The 26,234-nt window shown below is 37.5% G+C and overlaps 2 protein-coding genes across 2 annotated transcripts in view; one reads left to right on the top strand and one right to left on the bottom strand.

Moving 5' to 3' along the window:
* Nucleotides 1-251: 251 nt before the first annotated feature.
* cdc42ep1a (CDC42 effector protein (Rho GTPase binding) 1a) lies at nucleotides 252-17,444 on the top strand. The gene is made up of 3 exons (XM_062056200.1): nucleotides 252-401; nucleotides 9,086-9,970; nucleotides 14,193-17,444. Exons 2-3 carry the CDS (start codon nucleotides 9,499-9,501, stop codon nucleotides 14,882-14,884), a joined length of 1,164 nt encoding a protein of 387 aa, XP_061912184.1. The 5' UTR covers nucleotides 252-401; nucleotides 9,086-9,498; the 3' UTR covers nucleotides 14,885-17,444.
* The window catches only part of sh3bp1 (SH3-domain binding protein 1), a 29,579-nt gene continuing 19,813 nt past the window's right edge, over nucleotides 16,469-26,234 (bottom strand). Inside the window, exons 10-18 of the mRNA XM_062056199.1 lie at nucleotides 25,088-25,224; nucleotides 24,885-24,996; nucleotides 23,270-23,351; nucleotides 23,127-23,207; nucleotides 22,909-23,022; nucleotides 22,743-22,840; nucleotides 19,738-19,891; nucleotides 19,117-19,385; nucleotides 16,469-18,723 (exon numbers count right to left, since the gene is read on the bottom strand). Coding sequence (XP_061912183.1) covers nucleotides 18,530-18,723; nucleotides 19,117-19,385; nucleotides 19,738-19,891; nucleotides 22,743-22,840; nucleotides 22,909-23,022; nucleotides 23,127-23,207; nucleotides 23,270-23,351; nucleotides 24,885-24,996; nucleotides 25,088-25,224 — 1,241 coding nt within the window. The 3' untranslated portion in view covers nucleotides 16,469-18,529. The remainder of the gene's footprint in view (nucleotides 18,724-19,116; nucleotides 19,386-19,737; nucleotides 19,892-22,742; nucleotides 22,841-22,908; nucleotides 23,023-23,126; nucleotides 23,208-23,269; nucleotides 23,352-24,884; nucleotides 24,997-25,087; nucleotides 25,225-26,234) is intronic.

Genomic DNA, 26,234 nt, shown 5'->3' with positions numbered 1-26,234 from the left:
ACAAAATGGATGGATGGATGTATTCTGTTTTTATTTACGAGTTACACAACGTTCCAACTTCACTGGTTTTGGGTTTTGTAGATGATAACATGTTTCGTTTGCCTGGGTGTCCTGTGTTTTATTCTGACTATTATTACAGTCATGATTAACATATTAAAGGCAAAATCTTGGTATCCGTTTGATACCACCCCTAATCAGTAATGCCCCCCCATAGTGTACTGGCTGTATGACACGCCCCTTTTCTCGTCCTCCGCACTCCGTACTTGCACGCGCACACACGCACACGCACACACTAGTAGTTTGACTGTTCTGTCAAGCCATCATCACTCGGACGAATTCAACTTTATTCTTCTGGACAACATCTCTAAAGTATCTTTTCTTCGAGTTTATCCAGTTTGTCGGTGAGTTTTCATCCTTTTGTTCGCGTTCAATCGTGCCTATGCTTCATCCGCGTGACGTCACACTTTCCTCTGTGTTCTTTTGTGCCCATTAAGCAATCAATCGAGATTTAAATACTAATTTATATTATAAAAGCTCTTAAAACTGTGGATGCAGTTTGACGCTGGCGTTTATTGATATAATTATGTTAAGTGTGTGAAATACAGTACTAAGGTGCTGTTACTTGGTTTAATGTCATTTTGACATCAAATGTAACCAGCTAAAAGACACGTGTTAGCAATAACGTAAATTAGGGCTACATTCCATTGTGCTTTTAGCTCCTATTATTTATTTTAGTGTTCACATACATGTATGTCTATTTTAGACAGTATGAATGTTGGTTTCTCTGCTTGTAATTAGACAAAATATACTTACCACTCTACTTATTGCTTATCCGAGCAGTACAAAATAATGTCGCAAAGTACTGTACAATACTTCCACCACTTCTTTTTTTTTTATTGAGACAAAGATTATTTATGTATTTAATATTTGTTTGCTTACTATGGTATATTATATATTTATTATTTATTCGTTCACTGTTCTGTTACAGAGGATAAGGAAATTGGATAAAATTGCTATGGTATGAAAAGGGGTAGGATTAAATAAGCTCTGCTTCTTCCGACTCCTTTTCGGACGTGCTGTAATGAAACAACTGGAAATGTGTGATGCATTACATTGTATCGTATGCATGTTCGAAATAGACTGAAACTGAACTGAACTATATTTTTTGATAAAATACTTCAATGTATCTTTTTAATATTTGATTTGATTGTTTGATGATGCACTTTGTCATTTTTTTTGACAAATATATCTCTAGGTTGAACGGGGAAATTTAGCATGCACTCTTCGGGATTTAGTTTCTGGTGAGGAAAGGTGATTTAGATGTAATGTTAATGTCCTTTAAGTTTGGGCAAAACTACAAATGTTGGTATTGACAAAGCAAATACAGGTTTGTATTGCTGATTATAAAACCGACACTTTTTACTTGAATTTTTTCACGGTCGTTGAATGGTTTTCTGATTTTGCCTTTAATTTGTTGATTACCAGAAAGACAAAGATTTTAGGCAAGCATTATTTCTATAAACAAACTTATGTTTGAAAAATGCAACAAATACAAAAAACTATATAAGACAATGTAACAATATCAACAAAATAATACAATTACAGTAGTATCTTAACTTATGAGCATAATTGGTTCTGTGACAGCTGCTCTTAAGTCAAAACACTTGTATCGCAAATCAATGTCTCCCATTGAAATCAAGTGAAATTAATATAAATGGTGCTGGCCCCCTAAAAAAGCACTATTCATATGTAACATGCCTTTTTTATAAATAACTTTTAGATGAGAAATATTGTATAAAAACCATAACATAGAATGTACTACAAACATCTACAGTAGTTTTATAAAGTAATGCAATAATAATGTACAGCATTCACCCTGGAGAGTGGACTTCCACGGCATCTCCTTCCAGCTGCTTCTCTGTCAAACACACCATCAGGAGCTTTTCCATATTTTCATGGATACATTTGTGCCCTTTAGATATGATTTTAACATATTTGGTTGGACTCATTCTGCTTCAGCATGGTGCAGACTAGCAGTGATACGCTCAAATTGCTTTGCCCAGTTGGGTAGATGCTAGGGCAGTGAATCTTTGGGTGTCCCACGATTTGAGTCAATATCGATTCTTGGGGTCACGATTCGATTCAAAATCGATTTTTTTTTTTTCAATTCAACACGATTCTCGATTCAAAAACGATTTTTTTCCCGATTCAAAACGATTCTCTATTCATTCAATACATAGGATTTCAGCAGGACCTACCCCAGTCTGCTGACATGCAAGCAGAGTAGTAGATTTTTGTAAAAAGCTTTTATAATTGTAAAGGACAATGTTTTATCAACTGATTGCAATAATGTAAATTTGTTTTAACTATTAAATGAACCAAAAATATGACTTATTTTATCTTTGTGAAAATATTGGACACAGTGTGTTGTCAAGATTATGAGATGCGATGCAAGTGTAAGCCACTGTGACACTATTGTTAATTTTAATTTTTTTTAAATAAATTTCTAATGATAATGTCAATGAGGGATTTTTAATCACTGCTATGTTGAAATTGTAACTAATATTGATACTGTTGTTGATAATATTCATTTTTGTTTCACTACTTTTGGTTTGTTCTGTGTCGTGTTTGTGTCTCCTCTCAATTGCTCTGTTTATTGCAGTTCTGAGTGTTGCTGGGTCGGGTTTGGTTTTGGAATTGGATTGCATTGTTATGGTATTGCTGTGTATTGTTTTGTTGGATTGATTAATAAAAATAAAAAAAATTTAAATAATTTTTTTTGTTAAAATCGATTTTTTAAAAATGAGAATTGATTCTGAATCGCACAACGTGAGAATCGCGATTTGAATTCGAATCAATTTTTTCCCACACCCCTAGTAGACGCTCCCCTTCAAATGTATGATTGCTTTTTTTAATTCAATGAATATCGTCTGTGTTTTCTTCTCAGCGCTTTCTTCATTCCCATGGTGAAAAAAAAAGTTATGTTGATCTCTAGATATAAGATAGAAAGTAGCTTATAGGAGTAAGACCAAATGTTTTGAGCATATCTTACGGGGTTCACTGTGACATTTGCTACGCCAACTAATGGGGATACTTGTTATTCAAATTTCTGCTTGTAACTTAAAGCATACAAATTAGCGGAGAGACAGCTCTTACATCAAAACACTCTTAAAAGGGCCCTATTATGCAAAACAAACTTTTCTAACCTGATGGTACCTGCTTATGCATATTTGGGATCCCCATAAATCCCGAAAATGTAAAATCAAAGCCTGGCGGCATCACAGAGGTATTTGTAAAATAATCTTGCCTTCTTTCATACTTCTGGCAAACGAGATGTTTAGAATTCCGTCTGTCCTGTGACGTTTTATGCCCTATCTTGTCAATGGATATTTCCATATATGGTAAAGTTTTACCCAGAGAGCTTAGCGCGAGTCTGCAATTGTATTCTGAGCTGTAGCCAATAAGCACCTTCTTTTTAACTATCCTCTTGTTGTGGGGCAGATTTGCTCGTAAATGCACATCTATCCGCCGCTGTTGCCATTTCTAATACAAAGTAGCATATAGTTGGAAATTATATCTGTTAGTAGACACCGCCATTGAAGCGCTAAAAACTAAGACGATGACGGGGAGAAGACGCTGTCGAAGTGGAGCCAAGTAAATAGGACCGCCCACAAAATGGCACATCTTGAAGAGAGTCAGAAAGCAGCTTGAAGATGGTCTGTAAAACATAATTTATGCAAAATGTTGACCAAAGAACCACTATTACATTTTATGTAGACCACAACATATGACCCCTTTAAGTTGGGGCACTCTTAAATTGTGGCACTACTGTATAAATTGTGTTACATACAATTGTATGAATAGTAAATAGTGCAAATTAAGTAAACGACGGCATAAACATTGTTTGGCTTTCATTTAAATCCCTCAGCTTCTTTCCCCAAAGGGATATTTGGGACGACAAACAGAAAATATGGGTCTCATCATGCTAGATTCTAGTACCTTTTGGGTATCGACACTATCAATATTTTTTGATCCGCCCACCCTCTAACATCCATTCTGTGTAGAACTGCCCTGGGGTACACTGCCACTCAAACGTAACCCTTTCCTCGAAGAAGCAAATTATTATTTTAACATAATTGCTTATTTTGGAATCTTTCTCTTGCTTATGAAAGGCGGCAGATGTCATATGTAACTGTCGGGGAGCAATTCCAATAAATTTGGCTACGCTATGGGAAACACTGGACTTTTTGAGAGTGTCTTCTCAGCTTTCTGTCATGAAAGTCATCCCACTTGCCGACATATTTATACACCACAAGCAGCGGCATCAGCAATATATCTACATTATTATATCCCTGCTGCAACCATGCTGTGAACTTTGATTTTCTAAATTAATTATAGGTTGCAACATGACAAAAACTAAAATCAATCGGGATGCACTGAGAGTTGGGGGACCATGTTGACATTTTGTAGCCTTGAGGTGTTTTAATTAGTGATTGTTGGGGGCAGTGCCCTTTTTGAGCCCTACAACCTGCCAGCATACCATAAAGGAGGCCACAGTGCGAAATACCACACACATGCACACATGCGCACATACACGTGCACTGACAGAGCTTGCTGTCAAAAAGCCAATAGACAAACATGCCCAATCAATAAAAACATTGCTCACTGAATGACTTGCTGCAGTCACTGTTGCACAGTTTGTGTGTCAAAGTGTGTAAGAAACAGTGTGTGTGACAGAGTGGGTGTACAGTACAGTACACTACATCCTCCTTCAGTGTAGGCTGTCATATTTCCTGCTTCTGTGTAAAATCAGCCAGATTTTCTTTTGTGTCGCCCTTCTCTTAGACACAACACAAATCAAAACGTTTGAGTAACAGCTAGTCCGTGTTTTTTCCCCCCTTGCAACGAAAGATTGACATTCCTTAGAGGCAGGACCCTTTGTGACCTTTCAGTGTCATTGACGCAACTAGGACGGGGTCAGTTGTAGAGGTGCGAACTTTGAATCCGAGTGCTGTATTTGTTTTCACACCACTGGACTCTCTAACCATTTTTGACAACAAATGGTCAAATTTAAGTCCCTTGGCAACACCTGGTGAAAGGAATTTGCCGCATTTTAAAATAGAAGTAAAGGCATTAAAAGGATATTGCTTATGATCATGTCAGGCTTATTTACAATTCTTTGTTCACATGCATTTTTGGAAAACTCCTTTGTACAGTATGTTCGTGTCTTCACCATTGCTTATCCAGAAATTACTTTCTTCAGCCTTATGATTGGCTAAACCGATCTTACTATTTTGCCACCTGTTGCATTGGCATGTGTTTCACAGCCTGTGAATGTGTTTTGTGAAAATAGTAAAAGGAGAAGAGACAAGTATATTAAAACCAAAAGCAGTGTGCCGCCATTATTAAGTGGAGATTGGGAACGGGGATACAAGCTGGAACTATAAATGCTTCACTTAAGGCATTACTTTTATTTACCAAAATAAAATAAAAAATATTCACATTGTTTAAACTGTAACATTTGCAATTGTCTGTACTGTTGCACTTTTAAAACACTTAAACTATGTGTACAAAGTGCAGCCTAGGTCCATTTTTGGCCCACAACTTATTTTTTGTTGCCCTTTGCTTATTTTAAAACAAAAATGTATTCATTTATTTTGTCACCTATAGCACAAAGCGTAAATAACTTTTTTTTTTTAAATGCAGTGTATTCACCTACATTCGATGTGGATCAAGTCCATCCACATCCTTCCTATCAATATTTTTATTTTACTTAAAAAGTATTGAATGGGAGAATTATGACATTTTTAAAAAAATAAACTGTTTACACAAAAGTTGAACAGTTTTATGTTTAACATGTTTCCGTAATGTGAATTTGTTTGGGTCGGATAAAATTGCATCTTTTTCTCCTGGTGAGGCTAAAACTCACAACATCAGCAATTCTAAGTAGTCGTCGTTATAAACTACTCTTTCTTGGAAAACCATGTGGTCTCCAATTATACGTCTTTTTTGGAATTGTACGTCTGAAAACCTCAGAATGGTGCGTGCCTTGACAACAAAATCATATACAATAGTGTAGCTACTGGTAAAATATAACAGTAATGCCTAGTATGCAATATTTTTTTTTTTTTAGATCATGTTTAAGACTGAAGTTATGCCTATTGCAGAATATTATGATTCTAAGTACACAGAAAGTAATAGCCCAAAGCTGATTAACGCCTCTCAAACTCAGCATTCAATAGTAGTTTCTCTTTTCAGCTGCCTTTGACTTACAACTGAAGTGTAAACGTCTTTTGTGGATAGTGTTAGCAAGCAAAACTGATTGAATGTAATCTAATTTAGCACATACTGTATGACTTTAGTCTTGCTATTGTGCCTGCACCACGTTTTCATTTAACTTAATATCAATGACCATCTTGTGGTGATATTGTTCCACAATGTTCTGTTGAAAACAAGTATCAAGTAGATGAAATGAAGTTTATTTGTTTTGATTCAACAAACAGCAAAGCGAGTCTGGATATTTGAGGAGTTAAACATGTTTTCTTGACCAAAGAAGAAGTGTTGCCCTTGGATTCAAAATGAGCGTGAATGGTGAAAATAGAAACATTTTAGACGGCTAAAGGCTGAGTGTAAAAAATGCTGCCTTATCTTAAATGTTTGTTCACCTGGTTAGCGGGGTTACAGCCTGAAGGACGTAAGGGGGGGGGGAAAGTCCACTGATGTTGAACCTACAGCAGAGTCAAGGATTTTAGCACCGCAGTCATTCCAAAAGGGTTTGTGTGAAATGTGCTTGTAACTCAAAAGACAGCAAAGCACAAACAAGAAGACAATCTTAGGCAAGTTGCATAAATAATGATATATGTGTGAGGTTCTGAAAAAAATTAGGCGAGAGAGTCCTAAATGTGTGTGTTTTTTTTAAATCAACACCAAGCTTAAGATAAGATGTTAAATGGTCATAAACATAGACTCCCTTAATTGATGCTCAGGAATGTGTTTGCTCATAAACTGACATCTCCTACTAAACAAACTAGTAACGGACACAGTGACATGGAATCAGAAGTTGTGTATTCTTGGTAATGGTTTTCTGTTGCATTATGTAACATCACAGTTACACAGTTCAACATGTCTGAAAAGGAGTAAGTAAAAGCAGAGACACAATGTTCCGTAATTCTGCCAAAGTAGCTAAAAAACTCACTGTTGAATTTTCATGAAAATAGATTATACTGTATGAATGTATCAGTGATGAAGAGGCATACATTATAACCAGTTGTGAAATCCATGAATTTATCACAATGCACAGAAGAGAGCTCATGCAAACATATGTACTATTTGTTAATGATGGACAGATATTATCACCAACTGCAATTCTTCCTTTCCATGTAATATGGAAAACAATGGAGGGATACTAAGGACTTACAGTACATTACATGCCAGGAAAACTATTTCTACTGCTTGATGTGCTTTTTAAAATGATATTTAGATATAAATATAGGATTTATTTTATTTTATTAATCGCATGAGTTAATACATTAAATTGGACTGCACTAATTAACAGTAAAAGTAACAGCAACTGATTAGACTCTTCTTTCCTGGTAGTATCACAAGTTGCTTTGGTCTCGTTACTTCAGGTCCTAAAATGCAAAAAAGACTGTTTTGAACCTCTGGATAGGCAGCCAGAGAGACACACTCTCAGGAAATTACTCCAGCAGTATTAAAATATTGAGAGATAAGATAAGTGAGACACACTGTATTGCTCCGTATTAAATACAAAGTACATATACAGTTCAACATAAAGTCTCCATTCCATTTCCTTTCTCTCTCTTCCTGTCTTGACAGGAGCCAAGCCAGACCCGTGTCCTATAAAAGTGCATATTTAGGGGCAACAGAGATGAAGATTTAGAGGATTATCCTGGGTATGTCCGTGACCCGCACACCCCCCAGGCAGGCCACGACAAGGATTATACATTACTGTATGTTTATAAAGCCTGCTGGTGCTTTACAGGCTATTTATCTGACACCCGAAAGTGCGGGCTTCTGTGTTTACGTGACTCCGCAAACACATAAACAAGTACAAATGAGAGCAGGCACTATTTGGCCCGGGGGTTTGGTGGGGGCAACTGCCTCTGTGTTGCTGTGGTCAAAGGTCTTTCAATGGATTACAGGCAGAGACGATGCATCAGAGCTTCCCGTAAGCACACAGTCAGGGTAATTAACAACCCCATGTGTGTTCCTCATAATCCAGTAGGTTATCAATTAAACCAAACCTTGATATGGCATTTTTTGAGTCTGAACGCCCCGTAAGTTGCGTTCATGGGAATGTGCTGAAGGACCCTTTAAGCCTATGCCATCTCAGCTTCAACATGTGTCCCATTCTTTTGTTTAGCTTGGCCTGATACAGCTGCGATCAGTGCTGGTATGTGGCGTGTTTCTCCCCCTTGCTCTGCTTCCAGATGCCCTTCTTAAAAAATGCCAGCCAGGGGAAGTGGAGCGAAGAGCTCTGCGACTGCGGTCAGCTGCAAATGAGAAAGACTGGACCTGGACCTGACGTAGTCCCCATCTCTTAAACCATCGCAAGTCATTAATGAAACCAGATGAGGCCGTGCATGTGTAGAGGCCTGTCTCCCGTGCTAAAACACTTTTAAAGAGAACCAGAAGGCCCTTATGTTATCAAAATATTTAGGAATTGGCTATCCATTACTGCTGCTGGCAAAGAACAGTACATGATAAAAGGACAATTTCCTACAACATACAATATTAAACTGTCAAAAGCTAGCTCTTTTGGGTAACGTCCATGACGGTTGAAACAAGACAAATACAAGAAGAAATACCTTTTACGTCTCGGAAGTACAATCGCAGACTGTTTAATTCACAGGGGAGTGACTTTTCGTCTAAATTTAGATTCTTCCAGATCAGTCGACATTTGGAGCGTAGAATAATATTAACAAAAGGCAGACTTGATGAGGACATAGATGCACAAGGAATCAATGTCTAAACTGCCACAACATTAACTGTTAATGTCATTTCTTTCTTCCTCCTGCCTCCATTTTAAAGATAGCCCTTCTCTCTCTATTTGTGCTCTCCATAGATGGGTCTACGGCGAGACCACAGAACCATTTGCAGCTGGACCGGGACCTATTTCTGAGCTGATGTCGACAAAGCTGAAGCGAGGGAAACCAGGGACTTGACTTCAGTCCAACTGGCGAGGCTTTTCCCAGAGACAACTACACAGTGTTTTCTGCAATTTATGACGGTTTTACTCAGCCAGCTCGGCATAACGATGACCAGCAAAGAGCGGCATGGATTATGTCTTGCACGTGATAAACATAGATAATGTTCAAGTGAAGTATTTGGTCAACTTTTTAGTAATTTAGACTACAAGCATTCAAATCTTGGAGAACTTGGTCAAAGTTTTTGAAGGTTCATACTTTGCAGTTGAGTGTGAATTCTTTTAAAGACTTTCCATTCTATACATACTTTTTATAGTTACGGCAAGTGAACATGAATCTGCAAGAAAAGCTCTCGGGCCTGAAGGGTCTGGTCACACACTCTCAAAGCAAACGGCGCTTTAAAAGCGACCTCACAGTGGACATGATCAGCCCCCCTCTGGGTGACTTTCGCCACACGATGCACGTTGGCCGAGGCGGTGATGTGTTCGGGGACACTTCCTTCCTCAGCAACCATGGCGGCTCAAACAATGGGGGCAATGGCGAAACGGAGTCAATGTCCACACCGGACAATAAGCTTGGAGCGTATTTCTCCAGGAAACTGCAACAAATCCGCAGGGGCTCTGACAACCGACCCAGGGAGGTATCCAAGGATGCAGGACTGCCACCCCCTGCCATTTCTCCCATTATCAAGAATGCAGTCTCCCTCCCAAGGCTGGACGTGGATATGTGTAACGGGAGTCCCATCACCAAGGTGCTTTTTCCAAGTTCTCAAAGCACGCCAGGAGAAAGGACAAGTTCTTATGGTGAGCATGGCAAAACACTGGGGAAAAACTTTTAGAAAGAAAAAAAAAATGTTTTCAGTATTACACTAATCATATTTTCAACTTAGTTGTTTGATAACTTCATTGGCAATTATTATATTCAAATTGGCATCATAACGCCTCCTCTGTTTGATGCATGTTCCTAAGTTGCTGCTGTGTAAGTGACAGGAAGAAAAACTCTGACTACACTACCCTTTTCTAAGGGAAAAATACTTATATACTCTACCGGTCAAAAGTTTTAGAACACCTTATTTATAGCAGTAAGTAAGTATGTCCAATGGTACTATAAATGTTACTACGGCGTTTACATACTTTGCTATCAATGTTGATGTTTTTGTAACTATCTACAGTAAGGTCCAGATGTCTTCTGAACGTGACACTTTTTTCTTTAATGGTTTTGGCTCTACAGTACACACTGTTTCACAACCATAATGGATTTGAAATAAATACTGTAAATCAATAAACAAAATTAGCATGTGATTAGGAGGTTTGATAAAAAAAAAAAACATCATTTAGAAATGACAACTACATTATTTATGTAGATAACATCCATTTTATTTTCAGTGATTCATGACATAATTGTAAATATATTAAACTTGTTTATACTCATAATTTAATGATCTCCATGGGCTTCTTTTACTGCAAAGGATTTTCATGTTGCTAACATTTTCACAAATGTGTGCACTTGTAGCTTTGATTACTAAACGGTAAATTAAATTATTTTGTAACAGGTCTTAAAGTTAAAAGTCTACACTTCAATTGCTAGCTAGTTAGCTAGTGAAATGTAAAAAAAACCAAAACACCATAGTCCTACTGTATTGAGTATGCGTTTGCATTATTCTTGTTGTTAGGAAGGGGTTAAGGTTTGTTGGAAATATTTTTTTTTTTTTTAAAACAACAAAAACCCACGTGGAGTCATACTTTGTGTATCATGTGACAAGACCCCATGACAAATTGATAAAGGCAATATTCAGCATTGACAATGGATCAGGTTACATGAAATACAGCAATCGTAGTGATACATGCGCTCATTTGCCACAGCTCTCTAGAACTTTGTAACTTCTGCTGACATTTGTAATAATGTTACTGTGTGGTTGACTCCTTGGGCTCTCATCAGCAGCAGTCTGTTTACAGCACCTTAAATAAAGTCGCTGAATTCATCTTCCCGGCACCAAATAGACCGTGAAATGACCACTACCACCACATTATGTGGTCATATTATGTTTAAAAAAACATGCCTGTGCAATAACAACAATGCCAGACCGACTGAATTGACTTTTTACAATGTGTGAATAGTGTCAGTGTCTGGTGAGGCCGCTACGGAATAAAATGCTGAAAACAGACCTGCTGCGCAGTCTAGTGTGTGTTGGAGCTATCTACCACCACTACCACCGTACTTATACTACCTCACATTGAAATAACTTTAACATCACCCACTGGGCTACATTGTTGAATAAGACCATTTGCGTCCGTCACAAATTTGAACACATCAAGATAAACATTGTAGTGCAGTTAGTTTCTAAAAAGTCAAGTATTGGAGAACACTGTTTTTTTTTCTAAAGTACAGTCATCCCTTAATCATTGTGGTTAATTGGTTCAACGATAAACAACTTTCCACTAAGTAGGAATACATCATTATAAATTAAAAATGTTTAATAACTACAGCATAAAAAACTGTTACCTACATTTTAAATCTGTTTTTCAACATTATGAGACCCCGCTAGACATTAAATAACACCCTTTTAGTCACTTTTACACTCTAAATCTAATATAATAACGCTTCCTTAGGCAGAACCAATCAGTGGCCACAATACCAAACAACGAGATCTGATTGGTTTCATCTAGTGGCCAATACTGTAGTATTGACAGTTTTAGTTAATTTAGACATTTTTTGCGTTAAAATTATTAATTTAACACATTTCTTTAGAATATGCTTTTTAAAAAAGCACCAAAAAATCTGCAATGTGGTGAAGCAGGAATATTTGAAGCACGATGCTGCGAGAGACGAATGCACCGTATATTTTGCCATAGAAAAAAGTCTGAAAAAGTCGTCCAGAGATTTGTGCATGCAAACTAACAGATGGTGCCAAACAGCTTCTACCCGTACAAGTCAGAGCTTTTCTTCCTGTCACTCACACATATGTGACTTAGGGAGATGCAGCTGCAACAGAGACCCTCTAAAAAGAGCTATGATGATTGTACGGCAATGGTGATAGTGGAACACAACCACGTTTTTTTTAGTCTATAAGAAATATGATAATTTTTAGTCTGTTAGTTCACTGACAGTAAAACATATTTTAAAAATATAGAAAAAAAGAGGCTGTCTTATATTCAGGTTACTGTGGTAGCTCATGCATGAATCCTAATGACAAATATGATGCATATACAGTACAAACGCACAATTTAGTTAAAGACTGTTGCAGCGATCTGAACCATAACAAGGGTCATTCTAGTTTGCAATTGTGCATTGTTTTCTCATAAGCAGTGAAGATCAGAGACACCATTTAAAAAAAAAAAAAACATCTTAACTGGAAACTCCCACAGTCATCTATACACACCACCAAATCCCAGAATAACGCCTATGATTACGATTGGATGAAACGATAAATCCCAGTTGCTAAACAAAGTAAAACACACAACTGAGGGTCAAACGAGTTAACGCAGCAAAGACTAGGCGGCAACGTGTATGGCTGCAGTAAAACTCATCCATGGAGTCTACTCAACGATTTAGACAGATTTTCCCCAGATGCTATTATGAATCACCTTGGCTCTCTATCAGCAGCTCCTGCACTGATAAACAGCAGCCATCCAGACACGACAGGCAATAAACTGTTGGAGTCTGTGTTTGAATGACCCGCAATGACACCAGACTCATGCTTCACGCTGCGTACGTGTGTGTATATAAGTGTGTGTACATACATGTGTGATCCCATCAACTCCTTAAAGACTTTCTCACAGACACGTTGTTACATTTCAAATGTCAAACGGTAATTATATGCCTTAATGTATACGTCAGGGAGGGGCCTTTCAGCAGATTTACTGTACTATAATTATGTACAAGGTCACATAAAGCACTGTTAGACCATTACCACGACATACAGTGCTGCTGCAGTCATTTTGGTTATAATGGCAGAAGAGTGAATGATACCAGATATGTGATATGTTAGCCTCATGGCAATGTGACAATGATGACTGAGAAGAAACTACATTAAAAAAAGTTTGCTGGCTTCAGTGTGAGACAGGTTGATGGTGTGTACTGCCCCCTGTTGGAATTATTGGCTAAATAATGCTAGAACAGAGTTGTATGGTATGAGTTACATTTGGAGTTTATCGGCAGTTCTGCCAACTGTTTTTACCCAAAATGTTGTAAAGCATGACATGGCAAAAAAAAATTGTAAAAACAAATTATAAAATTAGATGCAAAAAATGAAAACAAAAATGGTCACAGATGCACACAAACTTTGGAAACATGATGTTGATTATTTTATATGTATATAAATACAATATAGGTTTTATCATATTACATAAATATGAACAATATAGAAAAAGAAAAACGTTTTTACTTAAAAAAATATTAATGATGTGAATTCTAAAGATTAAAATTAATATCAAACAAAATATCAAATATCCCCTATTTTATTCTTGAACAATTTTACATTTCTCAATAGTGTATTACAAGTGTGTTGACAAAAATCTATGCTGGCTTGTTTTATTATTCCATGAATTTTGAGCAAGTGTATGGTTCATACTGTAGTATTAAAGATATTCAACGGAGTAGAGACAGATATAAATAACATTTGCATGTATAAGTACATCTTTTGTACGTATTACATGCCTCGATGCTGAAATTTAAACATTTTAAAAGGGCTTTTAGTAAACTATACTGGGAACATGTTTTGTGTGTCTGTAGCTTTAATGCTAATGAGTTGCGCTATCGTACACTTAATCCACTTTTTTACATATAAATATAACATAGTTTTGCATTTACAGAGGATCTTTTTCGAGGATCATTTTATCCAATGATTTTGGTATGGTAAAGATTGAATGTGAGAGTTTGCATGAATTTTGGCATTCAGTTTAAGTCCATCCAAAGTTTGTGGTCCACTTTGCCTGATTCAATCGGAGCTTGTTCAAGCTTTACAATTTTCCATTGAATTATAAAATGAAGTGATTTCTAGTAATGTTCGTGTTGTGTCTTCTTCAGGTTTGGAATCTGGCTTTGTCACTCTTCCTCGTCTGTCCCGCTCTGAGCGCCAGCAGCCCTCCATCTCCAACCCCGCCCCTTGCTCCTCCCACGTGCATCGCGGCTCTCTGACCGACCCCACCGACGCCAATTTATCCACCGGCGCTACCACCGACCGCAAGTTCACCGCCTTCTCCGATTCCCTCGGCTCCCTGGACACCTTTAACTTTGACCTGGGCCCCTCCCTCATGAGTGAAGTTTTCGGCTTACTTGAGGGAGACAATCCGGCCTGGGAGAGAGAGGACATGGGGTCGGCGTGGGGGCTCACCAACGAGGGATCGGAGATGGACTCGGCCACGATCTCGTACGTGGACTCCCTGCTGAGAGAGGACTGTGTGGGCGGGAAAAGTCCACACGTCACAGAATGGGATGACGACGACGTGGAGGTGAACGGAACGCCGATGTCTGGGAGACTAGCAGATACGCCGAGAGGAGGGTCACCCGAGCGGGCCAGTTTGGGCATGAAAATGGAGAGTGAGCGCTTCCAGAGTGCTGCCGATGTGCTCGCACGCCATTATGGAGGTCAGGGCCTCTGGAAGGGACACGGCAGGGTGGAGGCGGCAGATTCTGAGATGAGGAGCGTGGGGCAGCTGAAGAAGAAAGTATCCTACAGCTACACGGATGAAGATGATGATGATGAAATCAAAGTCTGACAGGCTTTAACACTAAACTCAAAATAGGATTGAATTCTAACTAAACCAATAATCTCAACCTCAACAACTGGATTCTTTATTTATACAGTGGGACCCGCTTATGTTAAACAACTCATGTAATTACTTAATTCGACGTTGACCATTTTTAGGTCTTGTGGAAAAATGTTGTAGTATTGTTAACTTCATTATTGCTAAGCCACAACGTCACTACCAACTAGTTAAAGCATTAAATTGTGCGGACAGTGACTTCCTGTTCAGAGCAAAATACACTTCAAAATAAAAGCATGGAGTCTACACCAACTTTTAATTTTGTAGCTTGTTAACCACGGTAATAAATATTTTTGCACGTACGAAAGTTTTATTCTTGTCGTAGTCAAAACATACAACACAATTACTGTACTTTCCGGACAAATTGTAAACCCTGCGGATTATTGCTGGATTGCAATCACGTGACCTAGAGGAACTTCCGGGTTTCAGGCGATAGTCTAGAGTCATATTAGGCTACTGTTTATTTACATGCATCAGTGCAAATTTAGGTGTATTTTGAAAGATTAAGGGAAAATATACAAAAGATCTTAAAAAATAAATAAAATGGGATGGAATGGATTTATACACTCTTAAGAAAAATATTTTTTGAAAGATTCAAACCATTCATCATAACCAGACGTTACTGCTCGCTACGACCTCACTTCCTTGGACACATGGATTTAGAGAAGAAAAGACTGTATTTTTCTTAGCAAACGGCAACATTATGGATTGGATTTCGCAAAGAAATCAAACTGTACTAAAATGATCCACAACTGTTCAAATTCAAAGTGCTTACAAAGTACAAGGAATAAGAATCCTGATAAACATATGGAACTTTATATTAAAAAGAATAGAATAGAAGATTTCTATGTGAATATAATATCACAACGTACTGGTATATTTCTGCGGCTAATAATATGTTGCAAATTTAGTGGGTGCGGTTTATATGCTAATGCGGCTTATAGTCCGAAAAATACAGTATGCATGCAAAAGATTTTAATGCCAGCAGAATGACGACAAGGCAACGCCTTTGATTGGCATCTAGAAAACAGCGGGGTTGGTTGTCACACTCACATCTTACCCTTAAATTAAATAAATGAATTGGGATCAGAGCTCACTGACATAGTCTTCTCTGGAATAGGACGGCTGAACATGAGATAAAAACTTATTGTATTTTCATGTTAAATTGTAAATATTCAGCTGCTCAGTGTTTGAGTTTTGGACTTTTACAATATAATCAAAAACATTTGCCTATGCAGATAGTGTAACAACGCTATTATATGTTTACATTCTGCGTCACAAGCGCACTCCACATGTCGCTACACAATGCGCAAAGACTATGTCACTTCCTGTCGACTTATTTCGATCAGTCATTACGTTTGTGTACGCTGTCACCTGGTTTAAAAATGTTTGTTGTTCTTTATAAAACACTACATACAAAACACATCACAGTTGAGAACCACACATAATACTCACGACACTACACAAAAGCATATGAAAATATGCACAAATGGAGGAAAACAATGTCAACAAAGTGAAATAGGTTTAAAAATCCTTTATTAGCATTCATTCTCTTTTAGATATGGCTAAAGTCTCAAGAAAATGTACACGCAATGCTTTGTTTTGATTTGGGCTCTGTCGACTTATGCCTACATCGGTCTGAGGGACGTTGAGATAAGCGAGTTCCACTGTACTTTATAATGATGCAACAACACTTTGGCTGAGGAAACACTAATGTCACTGGACATATAAGTCATGCCCTTCAATGTATATGCTAAACTTCCACCTGCATGACAGGAGTACCTTGCACTTGTCTTAAATCTATAACGGAACAAAATGAACACAAGCAGCGAGTTGAAAGAGGCCATGTGGCCCAGGCCTAAATTCAGAGAGGGGTTGCCATCCAAAGTCACTTTTATTCCAGACTTTTTGACTCATATCAGTTGATAATCCTGCAATATGATATGACCCATATGATTAGTATGTAATGCAGACCTTTTATAGAAATACTATGTGCTCCTTTAATGAAGAGGAACTCGTATATGTTTTAATAGACAAATCATATTTCCTGTTATTTACTTCCTATACAAATGTACATGAAAATATCAACTGACCTCCCCTATAAATATGTACTTACAATATAGCACCTTCAGTCCAAGTTTTATATGTAAATATTCATCTCAGTGAGAATATAATGCAAAGTTCTTTGATTTCAGGAGTTCAAATTTGGCTAAAAGGCTCATTAAAGCTATAGGGAAGTGTCGTTTAACAATATTCAACCACATATGAGATACTGAATTTGAGGCTTTCATTAGCAATAAGTCTAAAAAATATATTGAACATGTTCTCGAAATATTTCATTTTCTTTATTTGAACTACTGAAATAAATGAATGTTTTCAAAATATTCTAGCTAGTTGAGATACTCGTGTAAACATCACACTATGATGTCATTCATTGGAAATAAACATGCTTTTTATTTCAGCGTGGTGGAGACATTGTGGGCCAGGAGCCCAAATAAATATTTGAAGTCAAGACTTTGTAGACTTTATTAACTGATTTTGTTGAAACCTTTTTCTTGACTAATTTATATCAAATAAATACATAATAATGAACTTAAACCATACCACAGTAAATGTGCAAACTTGATAGCGCACGTAAAGCTGACCTACTAAGCTTGCGCGCAGAGGATTGTGTTTCCCAAATGAGCAAAATAGCGAGCGCAATCTATCTTTATAGTAGAAGTGAAGATGCAAATACAGTATAATCATTTCTTCCTCGCAGTGGGATTTATCAAGCCTGAAACCGCTTGGCATCTATATTTAGCAAGCTGGAAATGGGTGTGCAAACCGGCACACAGTTCAGCACAAATGGGTGTGAGAAAGCATTATGATGAATAATGCAGAGAAACTATTACGCACATTTGGAGTGTCAGAAATAAAACATATTAGACATATCGGCTTTTTGAAAATGTCTGGATAACATAAGGGGCTGATTAAAACTAATTAAATAGATATTTTGTATGGCATTCATTTATTTCTATAAAAACACTTCTTGCGACATGTATTTTCTTGCGTCTGGATCATTCTAGACACATCATCAGAACAACCAGGTTGCCTCCCAGAGTGCACCTTCGGCGTGCTAGTAATAAGTTCTGTTGTCTGTATTGAGCTTCAATACAACCCAGAAAAGAAGGTACACCTTATATATGTGTGCTGCATGTTTCACAACATAACAAAACACTACAGATTGGAGCATATGATGCAATGCGTGTGCAGTAAATGAGTGTCTCCATGGTGACAGCCGGTATACACATTTAAATCGACCAGGTTTGCACCACAGTCCTAGACACGCCCACTAATACTACATGCCACTTAGAACTTATTTGGATTTTAGTACAACAGGCCCTATGTGGACAAAAGTATTGGGACACCTAAACATTTTGAAATGGAACACTGTCTTTGTCCATTCATGCACAACATTTGCGAGGTCAGAGAGAAGGTCACGTTCCTCCCAAAGTTGTTTGGATACAGTTCTTCCACACCAAACATCTCAGGGAGCGATGTACACATTTAAGACATGTGTGTCAAAATCTCTTGTTACTGTGCCTCTGTGGACTGCTATGCGGGGGGACGTGGCGGAGGGCAGTTTGGGGCTTTAACGCCAGGCTTTTTAAAAGGCAGCTTTTTGAGGCCAGTCGGTTGAGCTGGAGGGGCCCGTGGCTTCGGCGGCTCCGGGGCTTTGGGTTTGCTGTCGAAAACCGTCATCGGCTCGTTAGCTTTGTTGGCTTTTCTCACACTGACGTTTCTCTTTGCTGCGGGCGAGAGGCAGGAACACACAAAACAACTGATTAGGGAGCCACTATAACAAGTATTGTGCTTGAAGTGTAGCGTCGTCCTGCATTATGCTTCTTCAGCTACATGAGAGGAGTTGGTGACTACATAAAGTAAAAGGAAGTCAGCGGTTAGAGGAAGTGTGTGATATGTTAGTAGAGTGAGACTTCCTGTTATCTTATTAATGAGCTGCGTATGTATCTGCCTTCTGTAGACGTGCACATTATGAGGAAAAGGCTGATGTGTACACGATAGAAGTGAAGGAAGAAAACTGCCAGTTTGTTAAGGAGATATATCAAATTTGTTTTAAATCCTACTCTGGACTCCAAAGGGTTCAAGTTGATTTCATATTGCAAATAATCTTTATGACTCACGTTTGTTTAGTGTGATCCCCACAACTGCTTTGGCAGAGCATGGAGGGGCTTCTGAAATATTCTCCAACTGGCTCAATTGTTTCTGGGCGTGGTCCATGCTCGGTCCTTGGCTGGTTCTCACAGTTCTAGGATGCAGCGTCGGGTTCTGGTTTGACGGCAGGGCGGGTGTTTCTTTTTGGGCTGTTGCTGCCTCGGATGCGGGCCCGCTCCACGCCGAGCGCCTAGCAGAACCGGCTTTCACAGAGGAGACGCCATCTTGAGAGGACACACTGAATGGAGAATGAGGTGATAAAACCTTCCGACATGAAATCATGCCTGCTGGGTGATGTACAGCAGTGGTCCCCAACCTTTTTGTAGCTGGGGACTGGTCTACGTTTGGGGGGTGGATTTTTTTTTTAAATTTTTAAATTTAATTTTTTTTCATAAAGAAATACAATCATGTGTGCTTACGGACTGTATCCCTGCAGACTGTATTGATATATATTGATATATAATGTATATATTGTGTTTTTTATGTTGATTTAATAAAAAAATAAAAACTTTATTTTTATTTTTTTTAAATTTCTTGCGCGGCCTGGTACCAATCCGGCCCGGTGGTTGGGGACCACTGATGTACAGAACCTGTTGGTCTTGGAGAGAGGGTGGTGGGAGGAGGACGAGGAGGCTGTGGAGGCACAGGACACTGTTCTGCTCAGCGGCGTCGGTTTGGAGATGGAGGACTGGACTAGAGGATCATCTTGGACCTCTGGAAGCTCTGGGACCTCAAAGGACACCTCTAAACAAACATTTAGGACAATATTTGTAACTTCACTCCTGCAATACATTACAGTTTGTCATTGATTACTTCATGATATTCAACTCAATTGTTTTGGCGGCCACATTTTGGTCTATTTATTGTAGAACAGGGGTGTCAAACTCATTTTAGATCGGGGGCCACATGGAGAAAAATCTTCTCCCAAGTGGGCCGGACTGGTAAAATCACGGCACGATAACTTTAAAAAAAAGACAACTTCAGATTGTTTTCTTTGTTTAAAAATAGAACAAGCACATTCTGAAATTGTACAAATCATAATGTTGTTTTCTTTTTTTACACTTACATGTTGCGGTTAATAGTATTCTATCTTTATTTGTCGTTATTTATATTTTCTGAAAAATTATGTGATAATGTTCATCAGTCAACTCATTAGTTTTCAATTTATCAAGAAAAAAAATTATTTCATAATCAAATTACAGGATGTTATTTATGTAGTTTGATCAGTTTCCTCGACTGATGTACTAACATCATGTGGTTTATTTTGTACATATGTAGCATCATCTACAAAGATACAAAGAATTGCTGTTGCGAATACAGTGGACACATTTAGAACAGCTGTTTCTTTCATTCAAAAATGTCATGTTAATTTTTATACTTAGCAAACTCATCTCGCAGGCCGGATAAAACCTGTTCGTGGGCCTGATCCGTACGTTTGACACCCCTGTTTTAGAGTTACAGATGTGATTTATAGGACCTTCTGCAAAGAAGGTAGTCAAAGATTTCGTGTTTTTTAAGAAACAGGTACAAAAATGTTTTTAACTGAATGTGAATAGCTGAAATGATGAAAGAGAACACTACAAGTAACTAAGGAAGTTGAACAAATGACTACTGACTGCATTTGAAGTAAACAAGCTACAGCCACACATTAGTTACATAAATCACATTACGAAAAAAAATATGTAATTGCCAAAAAAGAGAGGGCTTAAAGGGGTGCCTTGAGGAAACCCTCAGTTATGGAAATGACAAGTTTGGATTCAGTGTTCTATGTTTGCTAGAAAGATTAAAATGTCACTACAAGGATATGCCATTGTGTTTACAGTGGTCCAAGTTCCTCTATACAACAGGAGCATTTTTGTGTTTTTAGAAATGTGCAGCAAAAATATTTGTCTCCCAAATTTTGAAATCAACACGGACCGCCATGTGAATATTCCTGCATTACACGAACGCTAAGTTGTGAAACAGATCGTTTGTTTTAACCGACGCTGCAAGAAAAGTATTATTCAAATTTTATGTTATTCTGGTCTTGTGGAATTATTTCTAATAATTAAGCACAACATTATTCCTACACAGTTTGAGTTCCAGTGAATTTTTAGTAGGTGTTTTAAGCTGGAAATTAAAATGATAAAATAACAATAAAATATAAGCCTTTTTTTTTTTTTTACATTCTAAAAAATATGTCACACCCTGATCTTATCGGACAATTTAGAGTGGTAAAAACTAAAATAATTAATATTTAAATTGAACATTCATTAAATTGTGAAATCATTAAATGATTAAATAATTGAAAATTTTAGTAATTATTTAATTGTGAAATAAATAATGAAATTGTAAGAAAAGTAGATAATTATTAAAATTTGAAAATAACTAAATGAATAGTTCGATAAATGAATGGAATTTTACATTAAATTAAGTAATGACACATTTATGTACGTATTTAGATGTATTTATTTAATTATATCATATTTGACTTGCCATAGTTCCCAGCTAAAAGTTGAACATAAAATAACATTTTGTCAACTAATAATATTTGGGCAAAATCTGTCTATGTTGAAAATAATTTATGGCTTAACCCAGGGGTGTCAAACTCATTTTAGATCGGGGGCCACATGGAGAAAAATCTACTCGGGGCGGGGCGGTATAGCTCGGTTGGTAGAGCGGCCGTGCCAGCAACTTGAGGGTTGCAGGTTCGATCCCCGCTTCCGCCATCCTAGTCACTGCCGTTGTGTCCTTGGGCAAGACACTTTACCCACCTGCTCCCAGTGCCACCCACACTGGTTTAAATGTAACTTAGATATTGGGTTTCACAATGTAAAGCGCTTTGAGTCACTTGAGAAAAAGCGCTATATAAATGTAATTCACTTCACTTCACTTCACTACTCCTAAGTGGACCGGACTGGTAAAATCACGGAACGATAACTTAAAAATAAAGACAACTTCAGATTGTGTTTTTTGTTTAAAAATAGAACAAGCGCATTCTGAAAATGTACAAATCATAATGTTGTTGGGGTTTGTTTTACACTTACATGTTGCGGTTAAAAGTATTCTATCTTTATTTGTCGTTATTTATACTTTCTGAATAAATAATGTCATAATGTTCATCAGTCAACTCATTGGTGTTAATTTTCAATCTATCAAGATAAAAAAATAATATCAAAATCAAATTACAGGATGTTATTTATGTAGTTTGCTTATTATCCTTGACTGGTGCACAAACAACATGTGTTTTTTTTTTTTTTTTAAATATGTAGCATCATATACAAAGATACAAATAATTGCTATTGCGACATTTAGTGGACACATTTAGAACAGCAGTTTCTTTCATTCAAAAATTTCGGCTCATTTTTATACTTAGCAAACTCATCCCACGGGCCGGATAAAACCTGTTCACGGGCCTGATCCGGCCCACGGGCCGTACTTTTGATACCTCTGGCTTAACCGTAGTTATTATTTCGAAAAAGCTGTCATTAAGACTACAATAATATAATAAACATATTATGAAATGAAAAAGTGTAATAAAGTGTCCAGTCGGTGATCTGAGTGTGATGTCTTATTCACGAAACACAGAATCCATTCAAATGTGAGGTTCATATACCTTCAGGGAAGAGCGTGGCGCTGTATTGAATAAGAGGCTCGATAACCGTCACCACCTGGATAGAGGAGGCGGACGCCATGTCCAGCTGGGGAATCTCCCTGAAGAGGACAGAAAAAAGTTGGAGACGTTTGGTTGAAAATGACATAGAAATACCATCCCAAGTTACCCCTCTGCTGGGGGTCGCAGCAGGTTGGGCCCCAGGACGATGGCGATGTTACTGGGGGTCATCTTGTTGGCAGACTGCTCCTCGGACAGCCGGGACAAGAACTGGACTAGATAACTGGTCAAAAGTTGTCCAGTTAGTTTGGCTAAGTCTTCATTGTTTACAAGTGTACAAAATGTACTCGTCTCTGTGTCCTTTTGACTGTTTCTGATGACATATACCTGAGGTTGTTGTAGTTTTCTGCCGGCAGTTTCTTCAGCAGCGCTCGGAACTTCTCCTGCTTCTCACTGACATCTTTTTCACTGTGGAAACATCAACTCTTAAATCCCGGAAACAGCTCGATGCTTGTAGTTTTCTTACGCACCCTGCTGCTTTAAACCAGTCGTCGTAGAGTTCAAAGGTCATTAGAGGTTCAGGAAGTTCTCGCAGGTAACACTTCAGTGCTCCTGTTGGGGTCATTTCAGATAGAAAGAGAACATTGTTTGTTGTATCGAGTATAAATGGATGATGGTTGGTTAGAACCCAGAACTTGTTGAATTAGGTCCTGACCTTGAGCAGCTCAAACCTAATGTAACTCAGTGGCCTAGTGGTTGGAGTGTCCGCTCTAAGATTGGTAGGTTGTGAGTTCAAACCCCAGCTGAGTCATACCAAAGACTATAAAAATGGGACACATTACCTCCCTGCTTGGCACTCAGCAGCAAGGGTTGGAATTGTGTGTGTATGACAATCATTGGTACTTTAACTTAAACAACATGCTTTTTGGCAACGCTTAATCTCACTTTTAAACCTTTTATTGATCAACTTGTGGAGAAACTAAAACTTAAATTGTTTTTTTCTTCCGTAATAAGAGATGTTTTTCTTTTGGTGTAAGTAAAAAAAAAACGCCTTGTCTCTGCCACATTTTTATCTGTGCTAGATTATAGTGTGTGAATGTGAGTGTGAATGTTGTCTGTCTATCTGTGTTGGCCCTGCGATGAGGTGGCAACTTGTCCAGGGTGTACCCCGCCTTCCGCCCGATTGTAGCTGAGATAGGCTCCAGCGCCCCCCGCGACCCCGAAGGGAATAAGCGGTAGAAAATGGATGGATAGATTATAGTGATCTTTTTTATATGAATGCTACTCATTCCTGTCTTTAGATGGTGGAGTGTGTCTACCATGCTTCTTTGAGGTTCATCACCAACTGTAGAGCCATGACACACCCTTGTGACTTGCACTCTCAGGTGTGATGGCCTTCTCTGTCCATTAGGAGACAGTGTCACTGGTACATTTTTATTTACAAGTTCTCTTCTGGGACTATTGCCCGAATATATTTGTGCATTGATTTCACAGAGAAGTACGGATTCTTAAGCACTGAGATCCAACGATCATCTGTCCTTTTTGTTGGCACTGAGCTGGGGAAAAAACATTTTGTCTATGCAGCTCCTTGTGCTTGCAACATGCTACAAAGAGACTGGAAGCCGACTGAATGTTTATCCTTAAATGCTTTTAATTCTAAACTAAGAGCATTTGAAGGAGCCTCAGTTATATGTAACTGTTTGATTTGATGTCCATCCTGTCATTTTAATGTGTCATGTGAATGTGATTTCGCCAGGACTCCCTTGAAAAAGAGGTTCTTAATCTCAATGGGATTTTTTCCTGGTTAAATAAAGGTTAAATAAATCAATAAAAAAATCAATGTTGTGTTCTGACGTTGATTTGACAATTGAATTTTGGTCATTTCCCTACCAATATTCTACAACACAAATACAACTTTGAAATAACATGCGTTTTGATGATGTTTATTCAATGTCAGGTTGTGACATTGATTTGAACATTGAAATTTTACCATTTCCCAATCATCCAACGTTAGACATCAACGTTGTCTCAATTTACTAATACAACTATTTTGTAACTTTGTTTCAAAGTTGGTTTTAAAGGACATGTACGTATAATCAACATTGTATCAATGTCTTGTGGCTGCTGGGAAAGCTCTTTACTTACCAGCCACAGCGTGGGGATCCATTTTGAACTCGCTATGGTCGACCACCCCATGATCCATACACGTCTTCAGCCTCTTCACCACAGAGGCGGCAGCCGCGAGCCGAAATAAACCCTGAGACGGCAGAGAAGGAGAGGAGGTGGAAGCAGGAAGGCATTTGGTCACTTGTCATACCTTCATTAGACACATGAAAACGTGATCCCACCTCTTCGCGCATTCCTGTTCTGAGAAGCATGTGAATACACTCTTGGATGGGGGCAGCGATCTCCCTGTTGCTTTCACGCAGATGAGAGGCTAGAGACTCCCCAAAAACCTTTTGTCGGAAGAGGTTCCCTGGTGGCTCTGCAGCACATCACATAATTCACATTCAAATCTAGTTAAATATTTTTTGTTACCAAAATTATCGGTTGAACACAGAATCCATGTGGTATTTTACCTAAAAATAACACAGCCAAGACTTTAAGACACTTTGTTATGAGTTAGTAAAAAAAAACATTTTTCTTCTTTTTTATAATCTGATAAATAGTAAACTTATCAATTGAATTATTATTAAAAGGTATGAAAGATAAAGTTATTGTCATAATCTTTTATTTCATAAAGAAGTATTCATAAAAACTATAATTACCTAAATCAATACTAAACTGTATATTTTATAATAGTTTTTTTTTTATAATTTTTTTTTATTTTGATTAAATAAATATTAAAATACAATTGTTTTTATTTTTTATATTTTTAAGTATTGTAACTAAATTCATTACTTAAATTAGTATTAAAAGCTATAAAAATAAAATATTATTTTTAAAGTTTTTTATTTTGTAAAAAAAATAATTAATGTATAATAATTCAATTAATACTCAAGGTATAAAAAACACTTGTTTTTTTTCATTCCATAAAAGTTATTGACACTAAATGTGTTGAATTAATATTAAAAGTTATAAAAAAAAATACAATTATTTTCATAGTTTGTTGTTTAATTGATTTAATCTAATAAAATGTATTTAAACAAACAAAAATAAATAAATAAATACAAATAATAAATATATACAGTATATATATATATATTCAATTACATTTTTAAAAAAAAGTGAGTTATGTATTATTGGAATCAGCATTTGAGCTTTATTTATTATCCCTATTGCTCTATTTTTTAATTGAGTTGAATAACATTTTTATGCCAATGCTAATATAGGCCAATATATAGCTTTTTTTTATAGCTGTTTGACAGTAATTATTTTTCTAAAGCTTACTCCAAAGACTTCTGGTGTCCCTCAGGGAGAGGATCGCCCACTTCACACTTTGAAAAGCTTTTATGTGGATCGTGCCCGGGTTGACACTTATGTTAAAAGGATCCA

The sequence above is a fragment of the Entelurus aequoreus genome, linkage group LG08 (assembly GCF_033978785.1).
Source record: "Entelurus aequoreus isolate RoL-2023_Sb linkage group LG08, RoL_Eaeq_v1.1, whole genome shotgun sequence".
NCBI classification, from domain to species: Eukaryota; Metazoa; Chordata; class Actinopteri; order Syngnathiformes; family Syngnathidae; genus Entelurus; species Entelurus aequoreus.
This window is presented reverse-complemented; position numbering and strand designations above follow the sequence as displayed.